We start from the raw sequence: 25,027 nt of genomic DNA on the forward strand, positions 1-25,027 counted from the left end.
CCCCTTCTTCTATTCTACTGGTATTCTTTCTATTTTTTTTTTTCAATTTGTTCAAATTAGTTATACATGACAGTAGAATGCATTTTGACATATTGTATACAAATGGAGCATGACTTCTCCTTCCTCTGGCTGTACATGGTTTAGAGTCACACTGGTAGGGTAATCATGCATGTATATAGGGTAATAATGTCTATCTCTTTCTACCATCCTTCCCATACCCACAGCTCCACCCCTCCCCTCACTCCCCTCTACACAAACCAGAGTTCCTTCATTCTTCCCTATCCCCCACCCCCAGGTTGGCTTTAAACCTGCAATTATCTCCTGATTTGCTGGAAACGTTTTTAAAAACCAACTTAGTTTCATCTGTCTGTTGTATTTTCTATTCTCTATTTATTTAAGTTCTAATATTTCTTTCATCCTCACTGCTAATTTGGGCTTAGTTTGTTCTTCCATTTCTTGTTCTCTGATGTATAAACTTAGGTTGTTTGAGGTCTTTTTTTTTTTTTTTTTATCCCACTTACTGCTACTTTAGTTCCTCTTATAACTGCTGTTACTGCATCCCATAAATTTTGGTATGTTGAGTTTCCACTTAATCATTTGTCTTAAGATCTTTCTCTCTCTGAGGCAGGGTCTATCTAAGTGGCCCAGGCTGTCCTCATACTTGCCTTCCTCCTGGCTCAGCCTCTCAAGTCACTGGGATGATAGGCATGTGTCATTGTGCCCAGCTTAAGACTTTTACTTTGATTTCTTGGTTGTTCACAAGTATGCTCCTTAATTTTCACAAATTAGTGATTTTTTCTCCTGTTATTGATTTCTAGCTTCTCCCATTGTATTTGGAAAAGATACTTGGAATTATTTTAATCTTCCTAAATTTGTTAAACCTTGCTTTGTGGCCTGATATGTGATCTATCCCAAAGAATGTTCCCCGTGTACTTCAGAAGAATGTGTATGGAATGTCCTGTGTTTGTAAGGTCCTTTTAGTTTATAGTGTTTTCAAGTCTGCTCTTCCTTATTGATCTTTTAAAAAAGATATTTATGTATTTTAGTTGTAGATGGACACAATACTTTTATGTGGCGCTGGGGTCAAATCCAGTGCCTCACGCATGCGAGGCAAGAGCTCTACCACAGAGCCACAACTCTTCACTCCTTTACTGATCTTTTGTCTGTATGCTCTGTTCATTATGGTAAGTGGGTACTGAACATCCATACTATTGTTTTATCACTATTTCTCCCTTCATTCTGTATTCACTTTTATATTTACATCATTGATGTTGGGTGCTATATCAATAGTTTTCATATCCTCTTAATGAATCACAACCCCTTTGTAAAATTTTCTCCTTTGTTTCTTGTGACTATTTTTGACACAAGAAATATATTTCGCTAATAAAAGTATAACCACCCCTACTCCCTTTTGGTTACTTTTGCATGGACTATCTTTTCTCACCTCTTCATTTACAACCACAATGTGGATAGGTGTAAATGCAGAGGTGGAGAAAAGGTATCCATGCAAAAGGGAGCATACCGTCAGTAGCATATAGGTGCATGCTCTTTTTTAATCCAGGACTCTCTGCTTTTTGACTTATTTAAATTGTTGTTTAAGGATTTATTACTGCCTTGTTGTTAACTGTTTTGTAGTTTCTTTGCTTCCTTCATCCTCTCTTGCTACATTCTTTGTGGTGTTATGTTTTGGGTACATATATTTTGGTAGTATGTTTTTATTCCTGTGTACACTTATATATTTGCTACAGGTCTTTTTAAATTTCCATATGCACATCTTATCATCATGAGAGTCTGACAGCTTAGTTTCAGTTGCACATAAAAACTGCACTTATACTTATCCCTCCCATTTATGCCATCGATATCATAGTTTACATCTTTTTCTTTTTTTAAGAGAGAGTGAGAGAATTTTTAATATTTATTTTTTAGTTTTAGGCAGACACAACATCTTTGTTTGTATATGGTGCTGAGGATCGAACCTGGGCCACACGCATGCCAAGCGAGCATGCTACCGCTTGAGCCACATCCCCAGCCCCAGTTTACATCTTTTGAATCATTAAGTCATTAACAAAGTATTCATACCTTTGTGTTTTATGTTTATACTAAAGTGATTTACATACCACGTCACAGTATTATGTACTTACCTTTATTTTATATTACCTTGATTTTTATTATGTACTTACCTTTACCAGTGAGTTTTATACCTTTGTAAGTCATTTGCTAATGTCCTTTCATTTCAGCTCAAAGAATCCCTCTAGCATTTCCTGAAAAGTAGATCTAATGGTGATAAACTCCTCAGCTTGTTTTTCTGGAAAAGTCTCTCTCTCTTTCATTTCTGAAGAACAACTTGGATAGATGTAGTGTTCATGGTTGGCACTCTTTCCTTCAGCACTTGGAACGCGCCATGCTACTCCCTCCTGGCCTGCAAGCTTCCCACTGGGAAATCCACTCATACAGTAAGACAATGGCAGCTCTCCTGGAATTGAGTGACGATTTTTCTCTTACTGCTTTCAGAATTCCCTATATTTAATGACTTGACAATTTGATTACAACCTGCATCAGTGAAGATCTCTTTATGGTCAACTGAGTTCTTTAAGCATTATGGATCTGGATATTTCTCTTTTCATATTTGAGTAGGCTTATCATTCTTTCTTTAAATAACCTGTTTCTTTCCATGCTTCTTTTAGAACACACAAAATATGACTGATGGTGTCTGCCGCAGTCTGGCTGGGCACAAAGTCACGAGCCACTCACAGTTTTGTAGATTCAAACAGCAATTCTTTATTCCCGAACTCACACCGGCCCTTTACAAACATGTTCTGGGGAAATCCACGTTCTCTGCCCAAATCCACACCTCCACTGGGCTTCTGTCTCCCCAAAATACTGTCTGAATCCCGTGAGAACTCAAGAGGAACTCAGGCAGCAGGATACACCCTATTCCCAGCAGGAATAACCTTCCTAAACTGGAATGCCCTAAACCCGGATTGTCCTAAACCAGAACGCCCTAAACCCGGATCCGCCCTGGTCCTAGAGCAAGGTCACCTTACATGCAATGTCACTGCAAAATGTCCTATTTCCACGAGTCCTTCCACTAAGCAACATGGGGTACGCTGGCAAGGAAATTGTTATACCTACTTGGCTAATGGCTCCCAGCAGGTGTCCTATAAGTTCCATAAGCTTCTTTTACTTTTTTCATTCTTTTTTTCTATACATTAAAGATGGCAAGATAGCTAATATGTGTTTTACTAAAAGCTTTAAACAATAGTACATCTCTACAATGGAATGCAATGCAGTCAACAAAAAAGAAGGACGGGTCTTTTAAGGACTGATAGGAAACACTCTCCTCTGTTAAGTGAAGAAAGGAAATATTCAAACAGTGTGCAAAATAGGGGGGAGAAAAGAATAGAACAAAATCTATGACCTGCTTCCTAAAGTTCTCTATTGCTCTCTCCTCCAGTCACTACCTCCCTACCTCATGCCAGTCAAGAATCTCTACCCTGACTCTTCTATTTTTTTAGTTGTAGATGGACACAATACTTTTGTTAGTTCTTTTTAATGTGGTGCTGGGGATAGAACCCAGTGCCTCACCTCACACATGCTAGGAAATTTGCTCTACATTGAGCCACAAACCCAGGCCTCTCTCTTTTTTTTTTTTAGTTTTCAGTGGACAGAACATATTTTATTTTTATGTGGTTGTGAGGATCGAACCCAGCGTACCCCACGCATGCCAGGCGAGTGTGCTATGGCTTGAGCCCCCAGCCCTCAGCTCTCTGACTCTTAAGAGACTAGTTCACATGATATGTACTCTTAGACCTGGCGTCTTTCTCCTTATATTGTATGTGTAAGATGCATCCATGTGGTTGAGTGTGGTTGCAGATGGCTCATTCTCAATGCCAATAGAGTTCCTTTTGTTTATCCATCTTTCTGTTGACAGGTATTTAGGTTGCTCTATTTGGGCTTCTGACAAATAGTTCAGCTATGAATATGATACCTTCATGTTTTGTGGTGAAAGGGTATAAGCATTTTTATTGAGTACATTTCAAGGAGTTGAATTAGGGTCACAGAGTGTCTGTTTACCTTTGAAAGGCACTGCCAAATGGTTTTTTAACTAACTTCTAGTGGCTCCAAATGCTTCTGTTGACAACTCCAAAAGCAAAACAAAACAAAACCAACCTGGGCCAAAACCAACAATCATGGGCTGCAGGTTGTTATCTCTGGCCTACTGCGTCTTCAGTTTATGGAAGAGAAGAGCTTCATGAGGTAAGTTTAAATTTCAGCATGGCATGCCCTTAATCCTTTGCAACATCCCCAATTCCAGGATAATATCAAACTCCTTACTCCTTTCACAGGCAGCCTTCCTCTTTTGTCCCTTTCCTGATTTGTCTTGTTTTTGTGGCACTGGGGATTGAATATAGTCTCATACATGCTACGCAAGCACCTTACCCGAGTTACATCCTCAGCCTTTTCCTGATCTTTTTTCTTTCTCTCTCTCTTTTTTTTTTTTTTTGGTACCAGGTACCAGGAATTGAATTCAGGGGCACTCAACCACTGACCTACATCCCCAGCCCTATTTTCTATTTTATTTAGAGACAGGATCTCACTGAGTTGCTTAGTCTAAGTTGCTGAGGCTGGCTTTGAACTTGTGATCCTCCTGTCTCAGCCTCCTGTGCCACTGGAATTACAGGCATGCACCACTGCACTTGGCCTTTTCCTGATCTAAATGTGGGCATTTTCCACACCATTCCTGCCATTTTGAAGGTTCTGGAAAGCTGCCAGGCTCTAGCTAATTTGCATGCACTGAAAAATGCTGTCACCCCTGCCTGTGACTTCCCTTTCCTCAATCCTTGGTAAAGTACAAGCCCCAATGATAAGATAAAGGGCTGTCACAGGGCAAGTGCTTGGACCAAATTTGTGCACAAACTCAGGCACTCTTTGATGCTCAAATTTTTTTTAAGGTAATGGGAGAAAGCGCCATTAGACAAGAGAAAAGGTAAATTTTATTTCCACCCTCCACAGAGTAACTGATACCACTTTCTTTGAATATATGAGGAGTGTGTATTTGTATGTCCCACTGCACCCCTCCCCAGCGCCCCCAAAGGCTGAGAATAAATGGTGAGTAGCAGGAAAGGCCCATTGACAAGTTAATATCCTGCAAGTTAGGGAACCTCTGAGGCAGTGCATTCCAGGTAGAAAGAGGGCAGGTGATAATGCCCATTATCAGGGAGTGCCTGGCCTGTTGGAGGGGCAGAAGGTGAAAGAGGTGAGGAGGGATCAAAGTCGTGGACTTAAGCTGGATGAAACTGCAAGAGCTTTTATAAACTACTCTTGAGGGCTGGGGATGTGGCTCAAGCGTTGGCATGCTTGCCTGGCATGCGCACCGCCGGGTTCAATTTTCAGCACCACATACAAACAAAGATGTTGTGTCCGCCAAAAACTGAAAAATAAATATTAAAAAAATAAACAAAAAATAAACTACTCTTGAGGAAAAGTAGTCTTGTGAAAAAGCAAGGTATAGGGCTGGGGTTATGGCTCGGTGGTAGAGCACTTGCTTAGCCTATGTGAGGCACTGGATTCAATTTTCAGCACTGCATATAATACAATAAAAGTCCATCAACATCTAATAAAAACATTAAAAAAAAAAAAAAAAAGAGCAAGAGTTTTTGATCAGGAGTCAAAAGGTCTAACTTATGGTTTTAAAAATACACTTCGGGGTTGGGGTTGTGGCTCAGTGGTGGAGTGCCTGCCTTGCCAAAAATTTGTGTCCACGAATAACTGAAAAAAAAAAAATTAAAAAAATCAACTTCAGGGGAGCTCTGCCCCTCTTTCTTTTTGCAGTTGCTGAGAAGGCGCCATAGCTTACCTAATTGCTACCAAACGATGGACATTTGGCATACTTCTAATATTTTACTCAAAGAACTTCCCTCCCAAAAATTCCAGCTGACAATTTTCAATTAAATTTTTCCCCCTACGGTAAACCAACTAAACCAGGCTTCTTAAATGTCTTCATTAAAAAACAACAACAACAGGGCTGGGGATGTGGCTCAAGCCGTAGCGCGCTGGCCAGGCATGCGTGTGGCCCGGGTTCGATCCTCAGCACCACATACAAATAAAGATGTTGTGTCCACCGAAAACTAAAAAATAAATATTAAAATTCTTTCTCTCTTTAAAAAAAATCTAAAAATTAAAAAAAAATCTAAAAATTAAAAAAAAAAATAAAAAACAACAACAACAAAACACCAGTAGCGTGCAATCCAGGGTTACCAGCTCAGACGCCAGGCCTAAAGCCATTTTCGCTTAAAACTGAGCTTAGGCAAGCACCGAGTTTAAAAGAGACGGCGTGCTCCTTCAGCAAAGATGGAAAAGCTAGATCCCTAGAACTATCCGGCTCCAGACCCAGAACCCACGCTATTATAGCAGTAGGCACGGGAGGACCAAAGATTCAGTATTAAATATTCAATATTAAACAGAAAATCAGATCAAAGCAACCACGCAGGAAGGGGAGAAGCACGAGGTACGGCGCCTGCATAACAGCTCATGCGGGTTAAGTCTTCCCACGACCCGCGCCAGCGCCTGCGCACGACGCCCACCCCGTAGGCCTGATTAGCCTTTCTTGCCGACTAACGTAGGGGACAGTTGCTCGTTCGTGAAGCCGTTTTCCCTCTGCCTTTCCAGTCTAGGAAACCACTTATGAAATTCCGAATCGAGCTACACAGAAAGCGAAGGCTCCACGCTCGTGGATTTCAGGACCTGCAAACCTCAGGTGTCCAGGAGCATTGTGGGTGGGGGCACCCGCAGTCACGTGACAAGCTTCCGCTAATCGGGGCGAAGACCGCACTTTGCGGCTCGGCTTCAAACGAACTACGGCAAGGCCGAGCGGCCTCTGGGTCCTCCCCCCTCCGTCTGGGTCTGGGGCCCCGCGAGACGCCGGCCCGGGTGGGGGCGCCCGGGGCGGGGGCGGGGCGGCGGGGTCGAGTGACGGCCGGCCTCACCTATTCCCGGCGCGGGCCGAGGCGCGCGCGCGGTGCGATAGGCGCCGCAGCCAATGGGGGTGGGGGGCGGCCCGGCCGGCGGGGGCGCGGGGGGAGGAGGGGGCGGGCTCCCAATCCGGTTCCATCCGGTTCTCCCACCGCCCCCTCCGCGGGTCGCAGCAGCTCAGGCGGCGGGAGCAGCAGCAGCAGCAGCAGCAGCAGCAGCAGCAGCTAGGCAGCGCAGCTTCGGAAGGCTTCCGCGCGCCGCGGCTCGCAGCACTCGCACGTGCCCCGCGCGCCGCTAGGATGCCCAAGAGGAAGGTGAGCGCGGCTGCGGCGCGCCGAGCCCCAGAGGCCCCGCCGGCTGCGCCAGGCCCCGGCCCGGCCCCGGCCCGGCCCCGCCGCACCCACGGCGGGCGCGCCGGGCCGGGCGGCGCGCGGGCGGGCGCGCGGAGCCTGGGGGGGCGTCCTGGAGGGTTTTGTGGGGGGGGGGGGGGCGCGGCCGCGGCGGCGGGAGCGCTGACGTCACGCGGCCGGGCATTGTTCTCGGGCGCGGGGCGCGGGCGCAGGCGCGGCGGGCGGCGCCCACTCGGTGTGCTTCCTCCACAGGTCAGCTCGGCCGAAGGCGCGGCGAAGGAGGAGGTGAGCGCGCGCCCGGGGCGGGGGGCGGGGTCGCGCGCCGCCGCGCTCGCTGACGCCCTTTCTCTTCCGCAGCCCAAGCGGAGGTCGGCCCGCCTGTCGGCTGTAAGTATGGCGCGCCCCGAGGCCGTGGGGTGGCTGCGGCGCGCGCGGCCGCCGGCTGAGCGCTGCTTTTGCCTTTCAGAAGCCTGCTCCTGCCAAGGCGGACGCCAAGCCCCGGAAGGCGGCGGGCAAGGTGGGTGCGGCGCCTGCGCGGTGGGTCTCCGGTCGGTGGTGGGGCTGCGCGTGGATCTTCGCGCGGGGTAAGGGGAGTGGCGTGTCCCATTAAGGCCGCCAGCACTTAGGAAGTCTGAGCTGGAGGCGTTGGCTTCAGCTTCAGAGGAAAGCTGGGCGGTGCGATAGGTACTGGTTCGCTCCTGCACCTCACGTTCCCACTCCCAGGGACACGGCCTGGTAGGGACACGGCCAGCTGGGCACTCCGGCCGGCAGGAAGGGCGGGTAGGTTTGTGCACGGTTTCCAAGCCGAGATCCCCTCTTTTCACCCTGGATGCGGGCAGATCATAAGGGTGTTCTCTGAGAAGTATTTTATTGCCAGTGCAGTTGCTGTCCTAACAGCCTTTGAGTCAACGGGATGATTTATTGCTCCAGAATAAATTTATGACGCACCATTCAGATTGTGGTTTGCAAGTTTTCAGAATACAGGCTATTCTTAGGTGTATGTCAATCTGATGATGGGAGTGATGGTGGGGATGTTTGAAAATAACGCCTATGTTCCATTCCCAAAAGTGTAGATGGAAGGTTGGCACTGCATGATTGTCAGAAGAGGCAAGCTGGTTTGTATTTTAGGCTTTGAGTTTTTTCAAGCATTGTATAGAATTGAACGTAAAAATGAAAGGCATGTTTTTGTAATCTTTTTAAAGATAAATGTGCAAGGAAGTAATAAGTGTAATACATCACTCCAGCAGGCAATTAAGTAGTTCTCCATTCACACAGTACCATAGAAACTTTTCATGAGTACCTGAAAAAAAGTGAATGTTTTTATAAAATGTTGGTATAAGTATCGTTATTACCCACCTTTTTGATTATCCGCTTTTCCAGATTAGCTAAAATACTTGCTTGTTTCACTCTATTTTTTTTCTTCCCTTTGTTTATCTATATCTTGATTTACCTGTAAAAAATTTTAGATGCAAACAGTTTTACCCCCAGTGGGTTTGGGACAGCAGATGTAATCTTTTCCCCCCTTCTCAAGGTAAGTCTAACTGTCCCTATTTGAGGAAAAAACTTGCGATTAAGTTTTCTCAAAGGAAAAATGGGAGAAGAGTTTCTTTGTTTAGTTTTTGAATACAGTCCAGCTCTATTCAGTAATGTGGAGTAAGCAGTACTTGGTGCATTGATTATCAAACTGTATAACGCATACACTAAGTTACTTCTAGTGTGAGCTTCTGACTTGTATCATTTCTTTAGGAGTAAATATTTCAAAAGCTAAAACATCATAGTTAGGAAAATTTGGTTTATTTTTGGTACTGGTTTTTGGACCCAGAGCCTTCTCATTGCTAGGCGGCTCTCTGCTGCTGAGGTACAGCCCTATTCCCCACTTAGCTATCAATGGTTAAAAACATTATTATTTCAAGTCAATGATAATGTGTATTTTACTTCATTTTTTTTAAGACTTTACATTTGTACATTATTGGGACAGTGGTTCTGAAATTAATGACATTTATAGAAATCAGATTACAAAGAAGTTCTTAAGTATAGAAGTAATTATAACACTTCATGGTAACAATGTACAGCCATGTTATTCCACATGTATCTGTTTATAAATATATTTGTAGGATTAATAGTCATCATGGTGTCTATATATGAAAGGCCACCACTGGCACAGAATACCTGGCAGTGATTTTTTTTCCCCCACTTAGATATGAAGATGTGAAATCTGCATGCATGTCTTGTGGCCATTTAACTTAAGTAATTGGTCAGTACTCATAGGAATCTTTTATACAACCTACTGGTGACCTAACTTAACGATTATTACAGTTTTTATTTACAGGGAACTGTGTGAAGTTTTTATAAGCTGCTGCTTCCTCATTGGTAGATGATATCCAAAAATACTGTTTTATATTGCTTTACACTAGTATTTCGGTTTACAATATCATACTAATACCTGTGCTTTTCAGATTCTTCAAACACCTAAATGAAAAAGATAAAATTGATCCTTTTATAGCTACTCATTAAAAGATATCAAGGGATTAACTGTAGCAGAATAGTCAACATGACCATACAACATGGTGCTTTTTCCAGGTGAATGGTCTTTGTGTGAGGGTAACAGTCTTGTCAGGACAGTGATTATCTACCAGATGGATTATTATTCAGGCTTAAAAGAAAATTGTGGGTTGGTAGGGTTATACTGGGAAGACATTCTTAAAGCTCTTCTGCTTGTTTTGTCATGTAGAACTAAGAGGGTAGGGGTAATGGTGGCTGAAAAAGTGAAGCACAGGCTCTAGTTTTAATCCTATGGCTAATGAGACTTGATGTGCAAACACTCTTATAAATCTCCTTAGCATATTTTGTCTTCATTACTGGGGGGTGGATCTTAAGTTACCTTGTGGATGAGGTAACTCAGGTTGATGTGTGCTTAGCATTGTTATAGTGGTTACCATGGATGTAATCCGTATTGAGTCAGACAGTGGAAGTATGAAGTTTATACTTATTTTCTATTCTCCTAATCTGTTTTAGGATAAATCATCAGACAAAAAAGTTCAAAAAGGGAAAAGGGGAGCAAAGGGAAAACAGGCTGAAGTGGCTAACCAGGAAACTAAAGAAGATTTACCTGCAGAAAATGGAGAAACGAAAAACGAGGAGGTCAGAAGTGTTGTGTTTGGCATTGATTTTTTTACTCTGAATGATAGGTTTTCTTTATAAATTAGATACTATTTGAAAGTATATATATATATATATATATATATAAACAAGCGAACACAATATTTTAAAGTACTCGGTATCATCAGTACTGTATTTGTTTACCATCTAAGTCATACAGAGAATTCATTCATAATTCTTGGTATAAAAAATTTTAGGAAAGAATTTACAAAATGCTATGCAGCTTAATTTCTTTCCAATGAACATGTACCTTATATAGGTATGCAGTTTCTTGTTTTCAAATTGTGTACAGATCTGTCGTGTTGACTAGGACATGCTTGAATCTTGGGTATTTGTTGACTGGGCTGTCCTCAATTTCTTGAGTCCTACCTCTTTTTTTTTTTTTTAAGGGGAGGTTGTACTGAGGATTGAGCTCAGGGTACTCCACCACTGAGCTACATCCCCAGCCCTATTTTGTGTTTTATTTATTTATAGACAGGGTCTCACTGAGTTGCTTAGTGCCTTGCCATTGCTGAGATTGCTAAGGCTTGGGTTTGAACTCGTGATCCTCCTCAGCCTCACAAATTGCTGGGATTATCAACATGTGCCACTGCACGGGGCTCCTGCCTTATCTTCCCAAATAGCTGGAAGTAGTATATCAGACATGTCACTGTTCCCAGCTTTGGTTTGGTTTTGTTGTTCTTGCGACATGCTAGGCAAGCACTCCTTAAACTGCATTGCCAGTAACTGTTTTTGTTTGTTTTGTTTTAGTACTATGAATCTTGCTTGAAGTTTTTTTTTTTTTTTTTTAAGTATTTTGATTTTTGTATGCCTTTATGTTAGTTACATTGACTAAACTGGAAAAGGTAAATTACTGCCGGGTGCAGTGGTGCATGCCTGTAATCCTAGTGGCTCTGGAGTCTGAGAGCCAGGAGAATTGCCAGCAAAGCCTGCCTCAAAAATGGCCAGGCAGGAGCCAAGCACCCCAGGGAGTCCTTGTCTCTAAATAAAATACAAAATAGGGCTGGGAATGTGGCTCAGTGGTCAAGTGCCCCTGAGTTCAATCCCTCATACCAAAAAAAGGTAAATTGTTTAGTTACCAGCTTTTAGACTGATTTTTACAGATAAATTCTTAGTGATCAAATATTTCTAAATTAGCTGGGTTTTAGTTTTTTTTAACTTCCTGATTCTAACCATGTCAAGTATTACATGAAAATCTCTTTTTTTTTTTTTTTTAATCTTTGTTTTGTTTATTTTTTTATGTGGTGCTGAGGATTGAACCCAGTGCCTCACACATGCAAGGCAAGTGTTCAACCACTAAGCTACAACCCCAACCCCAAAAATCTCATTGTTAATTACATTTAAAATGACATTATTAATCTAGTCTTCGTTATAAAGGAATAAAGTTGACCTTCTGGTACGTGTTAGCAAGTATAGTTAATTCTCTTTATTTTCAGTATTTTTTTAATGAAGTTTTCTCAAATGCCAGACCATCACACCTGGGGAAATACAGAGTTAGGTTCCTGAAATTGTAGTTGCAATTGTAGAACTGCAACATTTTTTCAACTGATGTGTACATTACTTTGTTTTGTGTGTATTGTATTTTATAAATCATGCCTGGATGGTGAAGCTATCCACAGCTTTTCTCTGTAAGGCACATCACAGCCTTCTCGGATTTAGCAACACTAACTAGACATCACTTAGACAAAGTGATGGTTAATTTAAAACTTATGTGAAGATCTCAAAGATGCCCCAGAAATCAGATGTTTAATTGCTTTTCTTTGATTTACAGAGTCCAGCCTCTGATGAAGCAGAAGAGAAAGAAGCCAAGTCTGATTAATCATACACCATGTCTTTTCAGTGGTCCCGTCTCCCTTCTTGTACAATCCAGAGGAATATTTTTATCAACTATTTTGTAAATGCAAGTTTTTTAGTAGCTCTAGAAACATTTTTAAAAAGGAGGGAATCCCACCTCATCCCATTTTTTAAGTGTAAATGATTTTTTTTTAGAAGTGAAATCATTTGCTGGTTGTTTATTTTTGGGTACAACCAGAAAATAGTGGGATATTGAATTATGGGAGGCTTGGACTGTCTTTGGTGTCAGCTTAACATTCCATAGGTGGGGGGTTAGTTTTATATCCTACAATACAAAGCATATTAAATGGCAGTTTGGAGTCACAGTATTGCATTTAATGTCTTGAATATTTTAAATTACTTCTATTCCTGTGTTTTTTAGTAGAATTGTTTCCTAAAGAAGACCACTACTGGATCATTGCGGTCAGAATCGTATGTACTCTATAACATCTTTGGTTGTGGAAGTCTAGTTTTCCTAATATTTTTAATGTGCTGTGAAAGATGAAAAAATTTGAGTATGTTGTGTGTGACAAAGTTTTGAATTAGTGGGACCTAAGTAATAACAGCATTCAGAGATACTGGTACTTGATATTCTATTAAGAAAAAATTGCCTCCAAATTAAAAGCTGGAAAGTCACTGGAATAACTGAAAAAGAATCACAGTATAAAGCTTTTTAGATTTCCGGTACGTGTGTTAAGAATTGTGTACAAAGTGAAGTGTCTGTGTACTGATTCTCAATACAGCCAATAAAATCTCAAACACAAAAATGTTTTGAATTTTATTTGGAGAGTCTGTGTACTTAGAAGATATTTGACTTTTAAATGTCTTTAGGGGTAGATGGACACAATAACTTTATTTTTATGTGGTGCTGAGGATCAAACCCACTTCTTCAAACGTGCAAGACAAGCACTGTGCCCCTGAGCTACAACCCCAGCCAAAGATGTTTCTTTTGAATTAATAATGGTAAACAGTCCAGAGTTGTTAATTCCTCCTTCACATAAGGCAGGATTATAAGTACAGAACAGGCTCCAACTAAGTATAATAAGGTTTCTATTGTTCATTTTTTTAAAGACCAGTTCATCATGTTGTTCATGCCTCAGCCTTCTGGTTGGCTGGGACTGTAGGCCTCTTCCTCACACTTGTTAATTTTCTCCCGATGTCAATGAATACCCTTCTGTAGCATTTACCAGTGCTAGGTAGTATTTATTTCTAGAACATGATATAGCAGACATTTAGACTCCCCGCCCCCCCCCCCCCCCACACACACACATATACAAACAAGTATAGTGGTTCAATCCCTGCACCTCATTCTTTTAATCCACAGCCAAAGATGTGTCACAATCTCCACTTTGTGGATTTGCAAAAAAAGAGATAGTTGAAAGTTACTAAACAGAAGTAGCTCAGTAACAACTGGTTTTAAGATAATGAAAATTAGGATTACATTTTTTAAAAAGGACTGAAAAATACAAATAAGTGTTTAAAGTTCTTTAATTGTAAGATTTTTAAATACTCGACTAATAGTTTATTATGTGACTACCAGGTATGGTGGCACAACACCTGTCAAGGATTTGGGAGGTAAGGCAGGAGGATCACAAATTCAAGACCAGCCTCTGCAACTTTGCAAAGCCCTAAGCAACATCCTTAATATATAAGTGCAAATTATACTAATCTTAAATTTTATCACTGAAAGCATTTATTTACCTTTGGAAAATTACAGTTAAGCAAGATGCCATGGCACATGCCTGTAATCCCAGCGATTTGGAAGGCTGAGGCAAGAGGGATTGCCAAATTAAAAGCCAGCCTCAGGGCTGGGATTGTGGCTCAGCGGTAGAGCCCTTGCCTAGCACAAGTAGGACCTGGGTTCAATCCTCAGCACCAGATAAAAAACAAAGGCATTGTTTTGTGTCCATCTACACCTAAAAAATTTTTTAAAAGCCAACCTCAGCAACTTGGAGAGACCCCCCCCTCCTTTTTTTTAATGTTTATTTTCTAGTTGTAGTTGATCACAATACTTTTATTTTTTTATGTGGTGCTGAGGATCAAACCCAGGGCCTCACGGCCTCATGTACAAAGCCAAGCGCCTGATTGCTGAGCCACATTCCCAGCCAGAGTCTTAGAATAAATAACCCAGTGCTTGGGGTTGCTGAACCCGGAGGATTGGGAGTTCAAAGCCAGCTTCAGCAATTACAAGGTGCTAAACAAGAGCCTGTCTAAAAAAAAATTTGGGCTGGGGTTGTGGCTCAGTGATTGAGTACCCCTGAGTTCAATCCTTGGTACCAAAACCAAAAAGTTAAACTAATGACATTAAGTTCAACTTAAAAATACACTAAAAATCTGTTATGCGTGATTGATTGAGAAGAAAAATTGGAAGCCCTGCATGCTTGGATGCATATTAAAATGTGCAAGACTCATTTCCACTGATGATGATTTGGGTTTTCAGAAACTTTTTTTGGACACAGTACCTTTGTTTTGTTTATTTTCATGTGGTGCTGAGTATCAAACTAGGCAAGCATTCTACCACTGAGCCACAATCCCAGCCAAGGATATAAAATATTTAAAGACAGCCGTTACATGAATTCTCACTTTCTACTTCTTATTTTGTTTATCTGAAACCATTGTGAAGTAGGAATTCGACAGACTTATTTGAGCTGATAAGCCTGGTACTCTGGTGAAGGAGTGCATGCTGTCTCCCTTATGCAGGTCTCAACATAGTTCTTGGTCACCATCAAAAATGAGCATTTATCTCTACAAAGAAAAACCATGATTAGAATCTTTGACATAAAAGATCTGAGTAAATGAGATGCACACAACATTTCTAGGAAGAATCATTAAGGGGTCAGTTCTACCTAAAAAGGTAATGCAGCCAACTTCAGGGTAGCACACCTGTAGTCCCAGCGACTGGAGACTTGATGCAAGAGGATCATAAAGAACAAGAAAAAAGCCAAATATTTGACCTAATAATATTTTCTCCGCAAAAGAATCCATTGTCAGGTTCATATGTCTGTCTGTAAAGCTGTCTGAAGCCACTTTTGCAGTGGGTAGCCATGGCCATTCCCAGGGTAGGAAGGGAATTTAAGCTTTTTAATACATTTGTCTGTATGCTTTTGAGTTTTTTAAAACAAGCATATAATTACTTCAAAATTTTGAAACCAGGGCTGGGGATGTGACTTAGTGGTAGAGCATTTGCCTAGCATCTGTGAGCCTCTGAATTCAATCCCTTGGGCATCAAACCACAGGAAGAAAAAAATTCAGGTTGGGATCAGCTTATGTCTGTTTATAGTTGAGCTAGAGATTCTTAAGGGACTTCCCAGGGAACATCGCTCAGTGGTTAGAGCACTTGCCTGACATGCTCAAGGTCATGGATTTGATCCCCAGAGTTTAGAGTTGCCCTGTGAGGGCAACTTGGACACATCCCTTAGTGTGCAAGGCCCTGAACAAATCTGGAGTTTGGAGCTTCTCTGAGATAATCTGAACCGCCCCAGTAACTTTAATCCCCAAGCTTGCCAAGAATCAGAGGCTAAGGAGTAGGATCCCCAACTTGGAACACTTGCATGCAGTTGCGGAGTATGCAGGGGCATGAATAATAATCTATTGAAAAGGTTCTGGAAAACATCTTGCAGTCTGATCTTGAAGATCCATGCCGTGGCAGCAAAGGAACAGCATGTCAAAACAGTACACGGGCAGAGGGCACCCAAGACACACTCTGCATACTCACCCTGTGCTTTGTCTGCAAAGCCCCCCTGGGAGGATCTTCCCACATCTGCCACCTTGGGAGGGGTCAGGTGAGTGAGGGCTTTGGAGGAGACAGAGTGCCTCTAGGAGAGGCTCCTACCTTTTCACTGTCTTATGCTCTCCCTCTTTACCTCTGGAAGAAGTGTTTACAGAGAGGACTTTGTCCACTTGGGGTGATCAGAGTGGGGAAGGATTTAGCCTGACTGAGGAGGTGGTGAGGTCTTTGAGAATTTGGATGGGGGTCTTGGTTTTTAGTTCAATACAGGCTTTGGGGTTTCTTGTACATTTTTTTCAGGGGAGTGATAATAGGGGTTGAACCCAAGGTGCTGTACCTCTGAACTACACCCCCAACCGTTATTGTTTGGAGACAGAGTCTTGCCAAGTTGTTCCAGGCTGGCCTCGAATTTGTGACTAGGATTACAGGTGTGTATGGCTGTGGCTTTGGCTTTGGGACTCCTTGCTGGTTTATCCTCAGGTTCTCCAGGAAGCACAAGAAATAAAAGTAACCTGATATGCCTGACTCTCCAGTTCCCCCTCGCGTTGCATGGACAAGGTTTATATGTGGGGGTTCTATCAACAACTGATGTGGGTATCAGGGGTAAGTACAGAGTCTGACTGTTCACTCATTCAGGTGTTTAGATAGCCCATGGGGCATACTCAATTTGCCTGGCAGTCTCCCTGTGGGGTCCCAGTGCACAGACCTTTTCTTCATCTTGAGAAACAAACTTGAGGGGCCCCTCCTTTCACCAAACCTGCCTACATGTCCTCACTTTTGTTTCAAGGCCTTTCCTTCAGCTTTTTCTCCCTCTGGGAGTGCTTTCAATTTCTTCTGTCTAAACTGTTTTAAAATGACATCTCTTGCTGGGCATACGCCTGAAATCCCAGTGGATCAGGAGCCTGAGTCAAAAGGATGGCAAGTTCAAAGCTAGCCTTAGCAATTTAGCGAGGGCCTAAGTGACTCTGTCACTAAGAGACCCTGTCTCTAAATAAAATACAGAAAAGGGCTGACGATGTGGCTCAGTGGTTAAGTGTCCCTGAGTTCAATCCCCATAACAAAAATATAAAATGACAGTCTTCCATGAAGCTTCCTTAGATTTTCTTGGTTCACACCCAGGTGTACTGCTGAATTCCTCTCTCATTATAGTCACTAAGAGTTTGAAAGCTCCCCTTCCTTGCTCACCTGTTATGTTCCCGGTAGGCCACAGGCACCTTAAAAAATAGTTCACCTCATTTGAGTGTCAGATAATCCTACTAGAGAAGAAGCATCTTCATGTTGTACATGGAAGAATGGTAGCAAACTCGGTCTGACCAACAGAAAGCCACATGTCTAGAATCGGAACTTGATTTTATCTGGCCAAATATTTTCAGTAAAAGGTTAGTCAAGTTTCTACAATTTGTGTTACTAGTTTCATTTTGTGTGTCTTTTTTTGTTTCATTGTTGTTATGGGGATTGAACCCAACTGCACTTGATTATTGAGCTTACCCCCAGCCATTTTTATCTTTTTTTTTTTAAGAGAGAATTTTTTTTTTTTTAATATTTATTTTTTAGTTTTTCAGCGGACACAACATCTTTGTATGTGGTGCTGAGGAATTGAACCTGGGCCGCACGCATGCTTGAGCCACATCCCCAGCCCTGCCATTTTTATCTTGAGACAGGGTCTTGCTAAGTTGTTGAAGCTAGCTTCGAACTTTCCATACTCCCATGTCTGGAGTTGTAAGCGTGAGCCACTGCAGTTGGTCTTTCTATCCATCCGCTCCTTCCCCCGCTCATCATCAATCCTAGTTTGGTTTTGGGTTATTTCAAATTAAATGATAAGCTTCAGTACACTCCCCAAAAAACTTCAGCACATCTGTTATTGAGGTTGAATATTTGTATATAATTCTATTTTTTTCCCTTTGGAGGTAAAATTTGCATCTGATGAGATGTACAGAGTTCAAGCTTCCTGTCTGATGAGATACACCTGTGTCCCCCAAGCCCCATTCAGACAACAGAAAATCACCCTCACCCCAGAGGGTCCTCATGCCCACTTACATTCAGTCCTCGCTTCCTACTGGCTTTCATTTTTCCACCATAGGTCAGTTTGCCTGTTTTAGAGCATCATATAAACATAATCAGAGCATACACTCTTTTCAGAGTAAGGTTTTTGAGATGCATCCACACTCCTGTATGGACATACCACAATTTGTTCTTTTACAGCTGGGCACCCAGGCCATTGCCATCCCCCCCACACCTGTTTTTTTTTTTTTTTTTTTTGGTACTAGGACTAAAGCTTCATGAATATTCTGGTGCAAAGTTTTGTATTGTTTTTTAAACATGCTTTTATTTATCTCTGATAAAGATGGTACAATTTTGAGCTTCTGGGATTCTCTTATCATGGACTATATTGAAGATGATATTTTTAGACAGTTAACAAGTTTGCTTCTACTGATGGGAAAACTATTTGTTACAACCAGTAAACCAAGAAAGGCTATGTTGTTCCCAGTAATATCAGCGTGAATATGGGCGTGTTGGAGTTGTGGGGCGTGCTGGAATTGTGTCGTGGATCAGATGCTCCAGAGAGGGACACATCTCCAAAAGCAAGAGTGCACACTTTTAAAATTTTTTTTATATATATTTTTAGTTGTTGATGGGTCTTTGTTTTATTTATTCATCTATTTATGTGCAGTGCTGAGAATCAAACCCAAGTGCCTCACACAGACGAGGCAAGTGTTCGGCCACTGACCATGGCCACCGCTCCAGGAGCACAGGCTCTGAGCCAGTCAGGCGAGCTCTTTCCACCTCTTCATCCTCAGGGCGCCAGAGCTCCAGCACCTAAGGGGTGTTCAGAGATGTGGCCTGAATCGCACCTCTAGGCTACCTGCCCAAGCATGCTCTTAGAGCTTCTGGGAAATGAGCTCTTGGGCTCTTGTGGCGACAGTTTTGGAAGTTTTAAGAATTAACAGAGGGGCTGGGGATGTAGCTCAAGTGGTAGCACGCTCGCCTGGCCCGCGTGCGACCCGGGTTCGATCCTCAGCACCACATACAAACAAAGATGTTGTGTCTGCCAAAAACTAAAAATAAATATTAAAAATTTCTCTCTTTCTCTCTCTCTCTCTCTCTCTCTCTCAAAACAAATTTTAAAAAAAAAGAATTAACAGAGGAATTTGCTGTCCTTGCAGTGCATTTTCCAGCACCTATCCTAAAGAAGTCCAAAACAGCACAAAGAGATGGAGACAAAAATGTTAATGGCAGAATTGTTTGTAATGGTGGAAACTGAAAGAAGTCCAACCATCTCAACAGTTGACAAATGAAATTAGTTTGAAATTAACATTATCAAATTCTTAGGCCTGCTAGGCATAGTGGCGCGCACAGCTTGGGAGGCTGAGACAGGAGAATCATGAATTCAAAACCAGTCTCTGCAAAAAGTGAGACGCTAAGCAACTCAGTGAGGCCCTGTCTCTAAGTACAAATACCCTGTCTGTAAAATAAAAAATAAGGCTGGGGATGTGGCTTAGTGGTCAAGTGCCCCTGAGTTCAAACCCTGGAACGTCCTCCTCAAAAAAATTGTTAGGCCTAAAACCTTTAATGTTTTGGTATACCTTTAGTATTACTAACCATTGGTAAGTTAATGGTTTGGTTCACATTTGGGGGGAAAAAAACATGAACATAAGAACTTGTATCCTCATTCTCAATAAATACCATTAAGATTTTTTTTTTTTTTTTTTTGCTACTAGGGATAGAAACTTGGAGCACTCTACCACAGAGCTATACCCCTAGCCTTTTTTTACTTTTTATTATTTATTTTTATGTGGTGCTGAGGATTGAACCCAGGGCCTTGCATGTGCAAGGCGAGCATTCTACCACTAAGCCACAACCCCAGCCCCATAAGCCACAACCCCAGCCACCCCCCTTTTCTTAAATAAATGAAATTGTGGCAAATGAAACACATTATGGACATAAAATTTGCAGGAGAAATCTTAATTATGCCAGCTAAATTCTTCAATCTCAATACAATCTCACTATTTCAAGAACAGTGATAGCCTGAGTGCCACTGAATTGTATGCTAAAAGTGATCAAAAGGGTAAATTTTATGTTCTGCATATTTTACTGCATGGAAAACAAAATTGGATGCCTTACTAGTGAATCCCATATGGAGCAAGGCAAGGTGACCAAGGTGGGTCAGTGCTGGCCAGGAAAGGTCATAAAAAGCATAGGACATCTCGCACCATGGTATGATGGTGGGGTGCAGGCCAGCCTGGCACCTCAGCAAGAGCCTGTCTCTAAACAGATGATAAAAAGGACTGGGAATGCAGCTTGATGGTAAAGGTAAAGAGTGCCTGGGTTCAATCCCTGAAACTTTTTTTTTTTTTTTCTTTAAAAAAGGAAGAAAAACAGTTTAGCAGTTTTAAGTTAAACAGACCCTTACTCAAGTGCAGGGTAGGATTGCTCAGCTCTCCCATATTCCCCAGGTCTGCAGGGCTGGCCCTTGGTCAGCTTCTGAGACAGCCCCTGAGACCTTGGAGTCTCCTGACAGCAAGGGTATACTGGCTGCTTCTTTGGAGCTGGCATCTGAGGAATGCTGCAGGCATGCATAATAGACCACCCAGTAAAAATCTTGGGCATGAGAAGTCAGGTGGGCACCTCGTTGGCCACATCCGAGGAATGAGGGCTGCCTGCAAGACTCCACTGGGAGAGGATAGCTGGGAGCCTGAGCCTTGTGTCTTTCAGACACCACTTGACAGATTTTCCCTTTGCTGATGTTAGTCTGCACCATTCACTATAATAAACCATAAGCATGAGATTGACAGCTCTTCTGAATGCTGTGAGTCCTTCTGGCAAATCATCAAGCCTGAGGAAACATCTCAGGTGTCTTGGGAACCACCTAAACTCCATGGGACCACCAGAAGAGTGGATCCATATTTCATGACTAGATGGAAATATATCTTCTAACAAAAAAACTATATAGTAAATATGTATAAGGATCTTTGTCATGAAATAATTAAAGAATGGGAACATCCCAAGTGTCCCTCAACATGCAAATAGATAAAGAAATTGTGGTTCATTCACATGACACAATACTGCTCCATAATAAAAAGGAAAAGAACTGATGATATTCACAAAATGGATGAAGTATTGTGCTAAGAGAAAAAAAGCCAGATATGAGAGGCTATATATTTGATGATTCTATATATGGTATGTTTTTACAAAGGCACAATTATAAGGACAGAGAACAGATCAGTGGCTGCCAGGGGCTAAGAGGATGACCACAAAGTGGTAAAGTTGCCTAAAGCTCTGTCGTTGTCTCTGATTCAAAGCATAAAGTGGACCACTGTTCCCGTGAGGGAACTTTCAGGATCTGATTGAAATATCCTGTCTCCATTGTGATGACATGGCTGGAATGTGTGTGTCAAGATGACTTCAGCTGAGCCAGACATGTTGGCGCAGGCCTGTGATCCCAGGGGCTCGGAGGCTGAGGCAGGAGGATCGCAACTTGCCAGCCTAGGCAACTCAGTGAGGCTCTAAGCAATTCAGCAAGACCTTATCTCAAAATAAAATACAAAAGGGCTGGGGATATAGTCGAGTGGTAGAGCACCCCTGGGCTCAATCTCCTGTACCAGAAAAATAAATAAATAGGTAAATAAGTTCTAAGTGGAGGAGAAAAGCAAAGCCACATGGAAAGCTCTCGAGGGCTCCCGAAGACACTGTCAGTCTGTGCTTCGCTCTTGCTAAAATAGCCATTTCATTTATTTGGAATCTTGAAATAAGCATTTACAAAAATGTTGATTCTTTTGCTGAGGTATCTAAATTTGGATTGCAGAGTAGCTATGGAGAAATATTTGCCCCTGGAATCAGAGGTTTAAATGACTGAGCTTGTTTTGGCAGGGTTTGCCTGCCTTACAGCTAGAAGAACATGTTCCCCTGCTGATCTTATTTGGATTTCACAGAACAACTGCTCAGAACGTTTGTTTGTCATTTACCGAAGAGGAGTTAGGGCAGAGGTTGTCACTCTTGTGGAATGGAGGAGTATGGGGGCCAAGAATATGGAAAGAAGAGAACAAAGGACAGAGGGGGTGAGACCAGTATTTTGTTTTGGGAACAGAGAGACAGGATGTGATTAAATATTTGTTCATCTGCAAAGGAGTAGAATGAGGACTTTGAATGGAGTCAGGGAATGAGCCTGTTAGGCTAGGGTGCAGCTTGGGCTATAGGGCTTGCCTAGCATATATGAGCATGTAATAATGGTCCACTTTATGCTTTGACTTAGCCGTGCTGCTCTGTTACTGCAACTGATTTTTAAAATGGACGTGTTTTTTTTCTCTCTCTCTCCCCCCGCCCCAACCTCTCTCCCTCCCTAACCTTCCCCCTCCCTAATCTCAAGGGGGACGGGTCACCTTTCTTCCCCACCCTAAACAGAATTATCTGTCCCTGAACACACACCCACCATAGGAATGTAGTAATCCAGACTTCTGGGATGGCACCAGAAGATCTCAGAAATGACTATCTCCCAAATTAACAAGTGATTACAACTCCAACAGAGAACACGAGGAATATAGCCCTTGAGTCACTTCTTGAAAACTACCCTGCTCCTGCTGATAGGCAGAATCACAGACTCTTGGACAAGAGTCCCTGTGCTTCTCCTTTGCTAGCAAAGCAATAAAACTTCTCTTTTTCTCAAAACTGTGTCCTTGTTACTGATTTAGCATTGGGACAAGGACCGAGCTTTGGACAATAAAACCATGAGTCTAAGAAACCTTTCCTCTTTCACAGTTAATGATTTTCTCTCAGTGATGGAGCACTGACCAACATAGTAGATAATTTTGAAGACACAGAACAGCACAAAAGAATATAACCCACCTGACCTCCCACCAAGCAGGCTAGCCATGTCTGTAAGTAATTCTAGGTTGTTTTTGACTCACTGCTAATAAAAATGGCAACAAACATTTATTGTGTACTTACCACATGTTAGCACATGACAGGTTCCTTTGTGTTTTTTTTTTTTTTTTTTTTTTGGTACTGGGAATAGCCCCCAGGACACTTTTTATTGTTTATTTTGAGGGAGAATCTAAGTTGCTTAGTGCCTTACTAAATTGCTGAGGCTGGTCTGGAACTTGCGGTCCTCCTGCCTCAGCCTCTCAAGTCATTGGGATTACAGGCCTGCATCATAGTGCCCACCTGACAGGTTCTATTTTAAAAAGTCACTCACATTTTCTCAGTAGATACTCATGCCAAATTCTGGTGGTAAGAACCATCACTCTCCTCTTTTATTAAATAAAACAGTTGATGTGTCCCTCTAATTTGCACATATCACTAGCACAGGTAGAGCCCAAAGACAAACCCAGGTGTTTGATCAGAGGGCCATTTTGTATAAAATAATTTTTACAAAAATGGAATCGGGGCTGGGGATGTGGCTCAAGGGGCTGGGGATGTGGCTCAAGGGGCTGGGGATGTGGCTCAAGTTGTAGCGTGCTCGCCTGGCATGCGTGCGGCCCGGGTTCAATTCTCAGCACCATGTACAAACAAAGATGTTGTGTCCGCCGAGAACTAAAAAATAAATATTAAAAAAATTAAAAAAAAAAAAAAAAAAAAAAAATGGAACCACATTTTGAATTCTACTTTGTAAACTTTTTTTTTAAAATGTGGATGTGTAACCAAGAGATTTTTTTCTTCTTTTAATATTTATTTTTAGTTCTCGGTGGACACAACATCTTTGTTTGTATGTGGTCCTGAGGATCGAACCGGGGCCACACGCATGCCAGGCAAGCGCGCTACCGCTTGAGCTACATCCCCAGGCCCTATAACCTGCTTTTTAAAAAGCAGTTATGAGAAGATGAAATTTAAATATGGGAACTTATAGCATCAAGCTTTTTGATCTACAGAAATGGATAAAAGATTTATAATTTTATTACTTGATCCTAGATTTTCATGTAATTATTCTTTTTTTTTTTAAATTCCTTAATTTTATTTATTTTTTAGTTTTTCGGCAGGCACAACATCTTTGCTTGTATGTGGTGCTGAGGATCGAACCCAGGCCGCACGCATGCCAGGCGAGCGCGCTACCGCTTGAGCCACACCCCCAGCCCCTCATGTAATTATTCTTAACATTTTGTAAAGTCCTTGCTTAGCATCTGGATGGCCATCTTAAGTGGCAGGCGCCATTTTAAGAAAAATTTTGCTTTCCCACCCAAGGGCATTTCTGAGAAAGGCTCACCACTCTATCTTAACAACTCCACCCTTAACTGCCAGAATTAAGGCCTACCAGGCTCTAATCCCTAAGTCTGCCCCATAAAAGTCCCTAACCCCAAACTGGTCTTGCCTCTCTTTATCTAGGGAGAGATGTGCCTTTATTTTTCACTTCTGACAAACTCTTCTGTGTATCTCTGCCTGGTCTCCATCTTTCATTTCTCCCGGTTTTTCTTTCTTTCATTTCTTTCCTTTCACATTTTAAAGGACTAATGATCTTTGTTGAGTTCAAACCAAAAGCACATTCTTTTTTTGGACACAATAGCATTATTTTACTTATTTATTTTTATGTGGTGCTGAAGATCAAGCCCAGTGCCTTGCACATGCCAGGCAAGTGCTCTACCACTGAGCCACAACCCCAGCCCGAAAAAGCACATTTTTTTTTTAATATTTATTTTTTAGCTGTAGTCGTCAATACCTTTATTTTTTAAATTTATTTTTATGTGGTGCAGAGTGTTAGGTCGGTGGTGGCGTCTTGGTGGCGACTTAAAACAAAGCAGTCACGTGCCTGTGGAAATGCCTGTCAATCAGCAGGACCCCCTGGCCAATCCTGGAGTTAGCCAACTCCTCTGACCAACTCCAAGGGTACAAGGGACCCTAAGAACACCTTTTCCTGTCCCAAGCCCCTCCCTTCCTGCTGTGAGCCCCATAAAAGTCCAGTCCAGTCAAGCTCCCACGTGGTTTCTCCTCAGATCCTCCTCCTGTCCACTCTGTGGGTCTGATCGAGTTAGTCTCAAATAAAGCCTCGTTCAGCTGTCTT

The 25,027-nt window shown here is 42.3% G+C and overlaps 1 protein-coding gene across 1 annotated transcript; it reads left to right on the forward strand.

Moving 5' to 3' along the window:
* The first annotated feature begins 7,090 nt into the window (after window positions 1–7,090).
* Window positions 7,091–13,081, forward strand: Hmgn1 (high mobility group nucleosome binding domain 1). Its single transcript, XM_076868314.2, has 6 exons — window positions 7,091–7,286; window positions 7,575–7,607; window positions 7,680–7,709; window positions 7,789–7,839; window positions 10,338–10,463; window positions 12,253–13,081. Exons 1-6 carry the CDS (start codon window positions 7,272–7,274, stop codon window positions 12,298–12,300), a joined length of 303 nt encoding a protein of 100 aa, XP_076724429.1. The 5' UTR covers window positions 7,091–7,271; the 3' UTR covers window positions 12,301–13,081.
* The last annotated feature ends 11,946 nt before the right edge of the window (window positions 13,082–25,027 follow it).

Source organism: Callospermophilus lateralis, chromosome 10 (assembly GCF_048772815.1).
Source record: "Callospermophilus lateralis isolate mCalLat2 chromosome 10, mCalLat2.hap1, whole genome shotgun sequence".
Classification (NCBI taxonomy): domain Eukaryota; kingdom Metazoa; phylum Chordata; class Mammalia; order Rodentia; family Sciuridae; genus Callospermophilus; species Callospermophilus lateralis.

Coding starts and splice junctions, on each gene's coding strand:
- Hmgn1 (XM_076868314.2), top strand. Junction 7,710..7,788: donor GGTCGGCCCGCCTGTCGGCT/GTAAGTATGGCG, acceptor TTTGCCTTTCAG/AAGCCTGCTCCTGCCAAGGC. Junction 10,464..12,252: donor GAGAAACGAAAAACGAGGAG/GTCAGAAGTGTT, acceptor TTTGATTTACAG/AGTCCAGCCTCTGATGAAGC.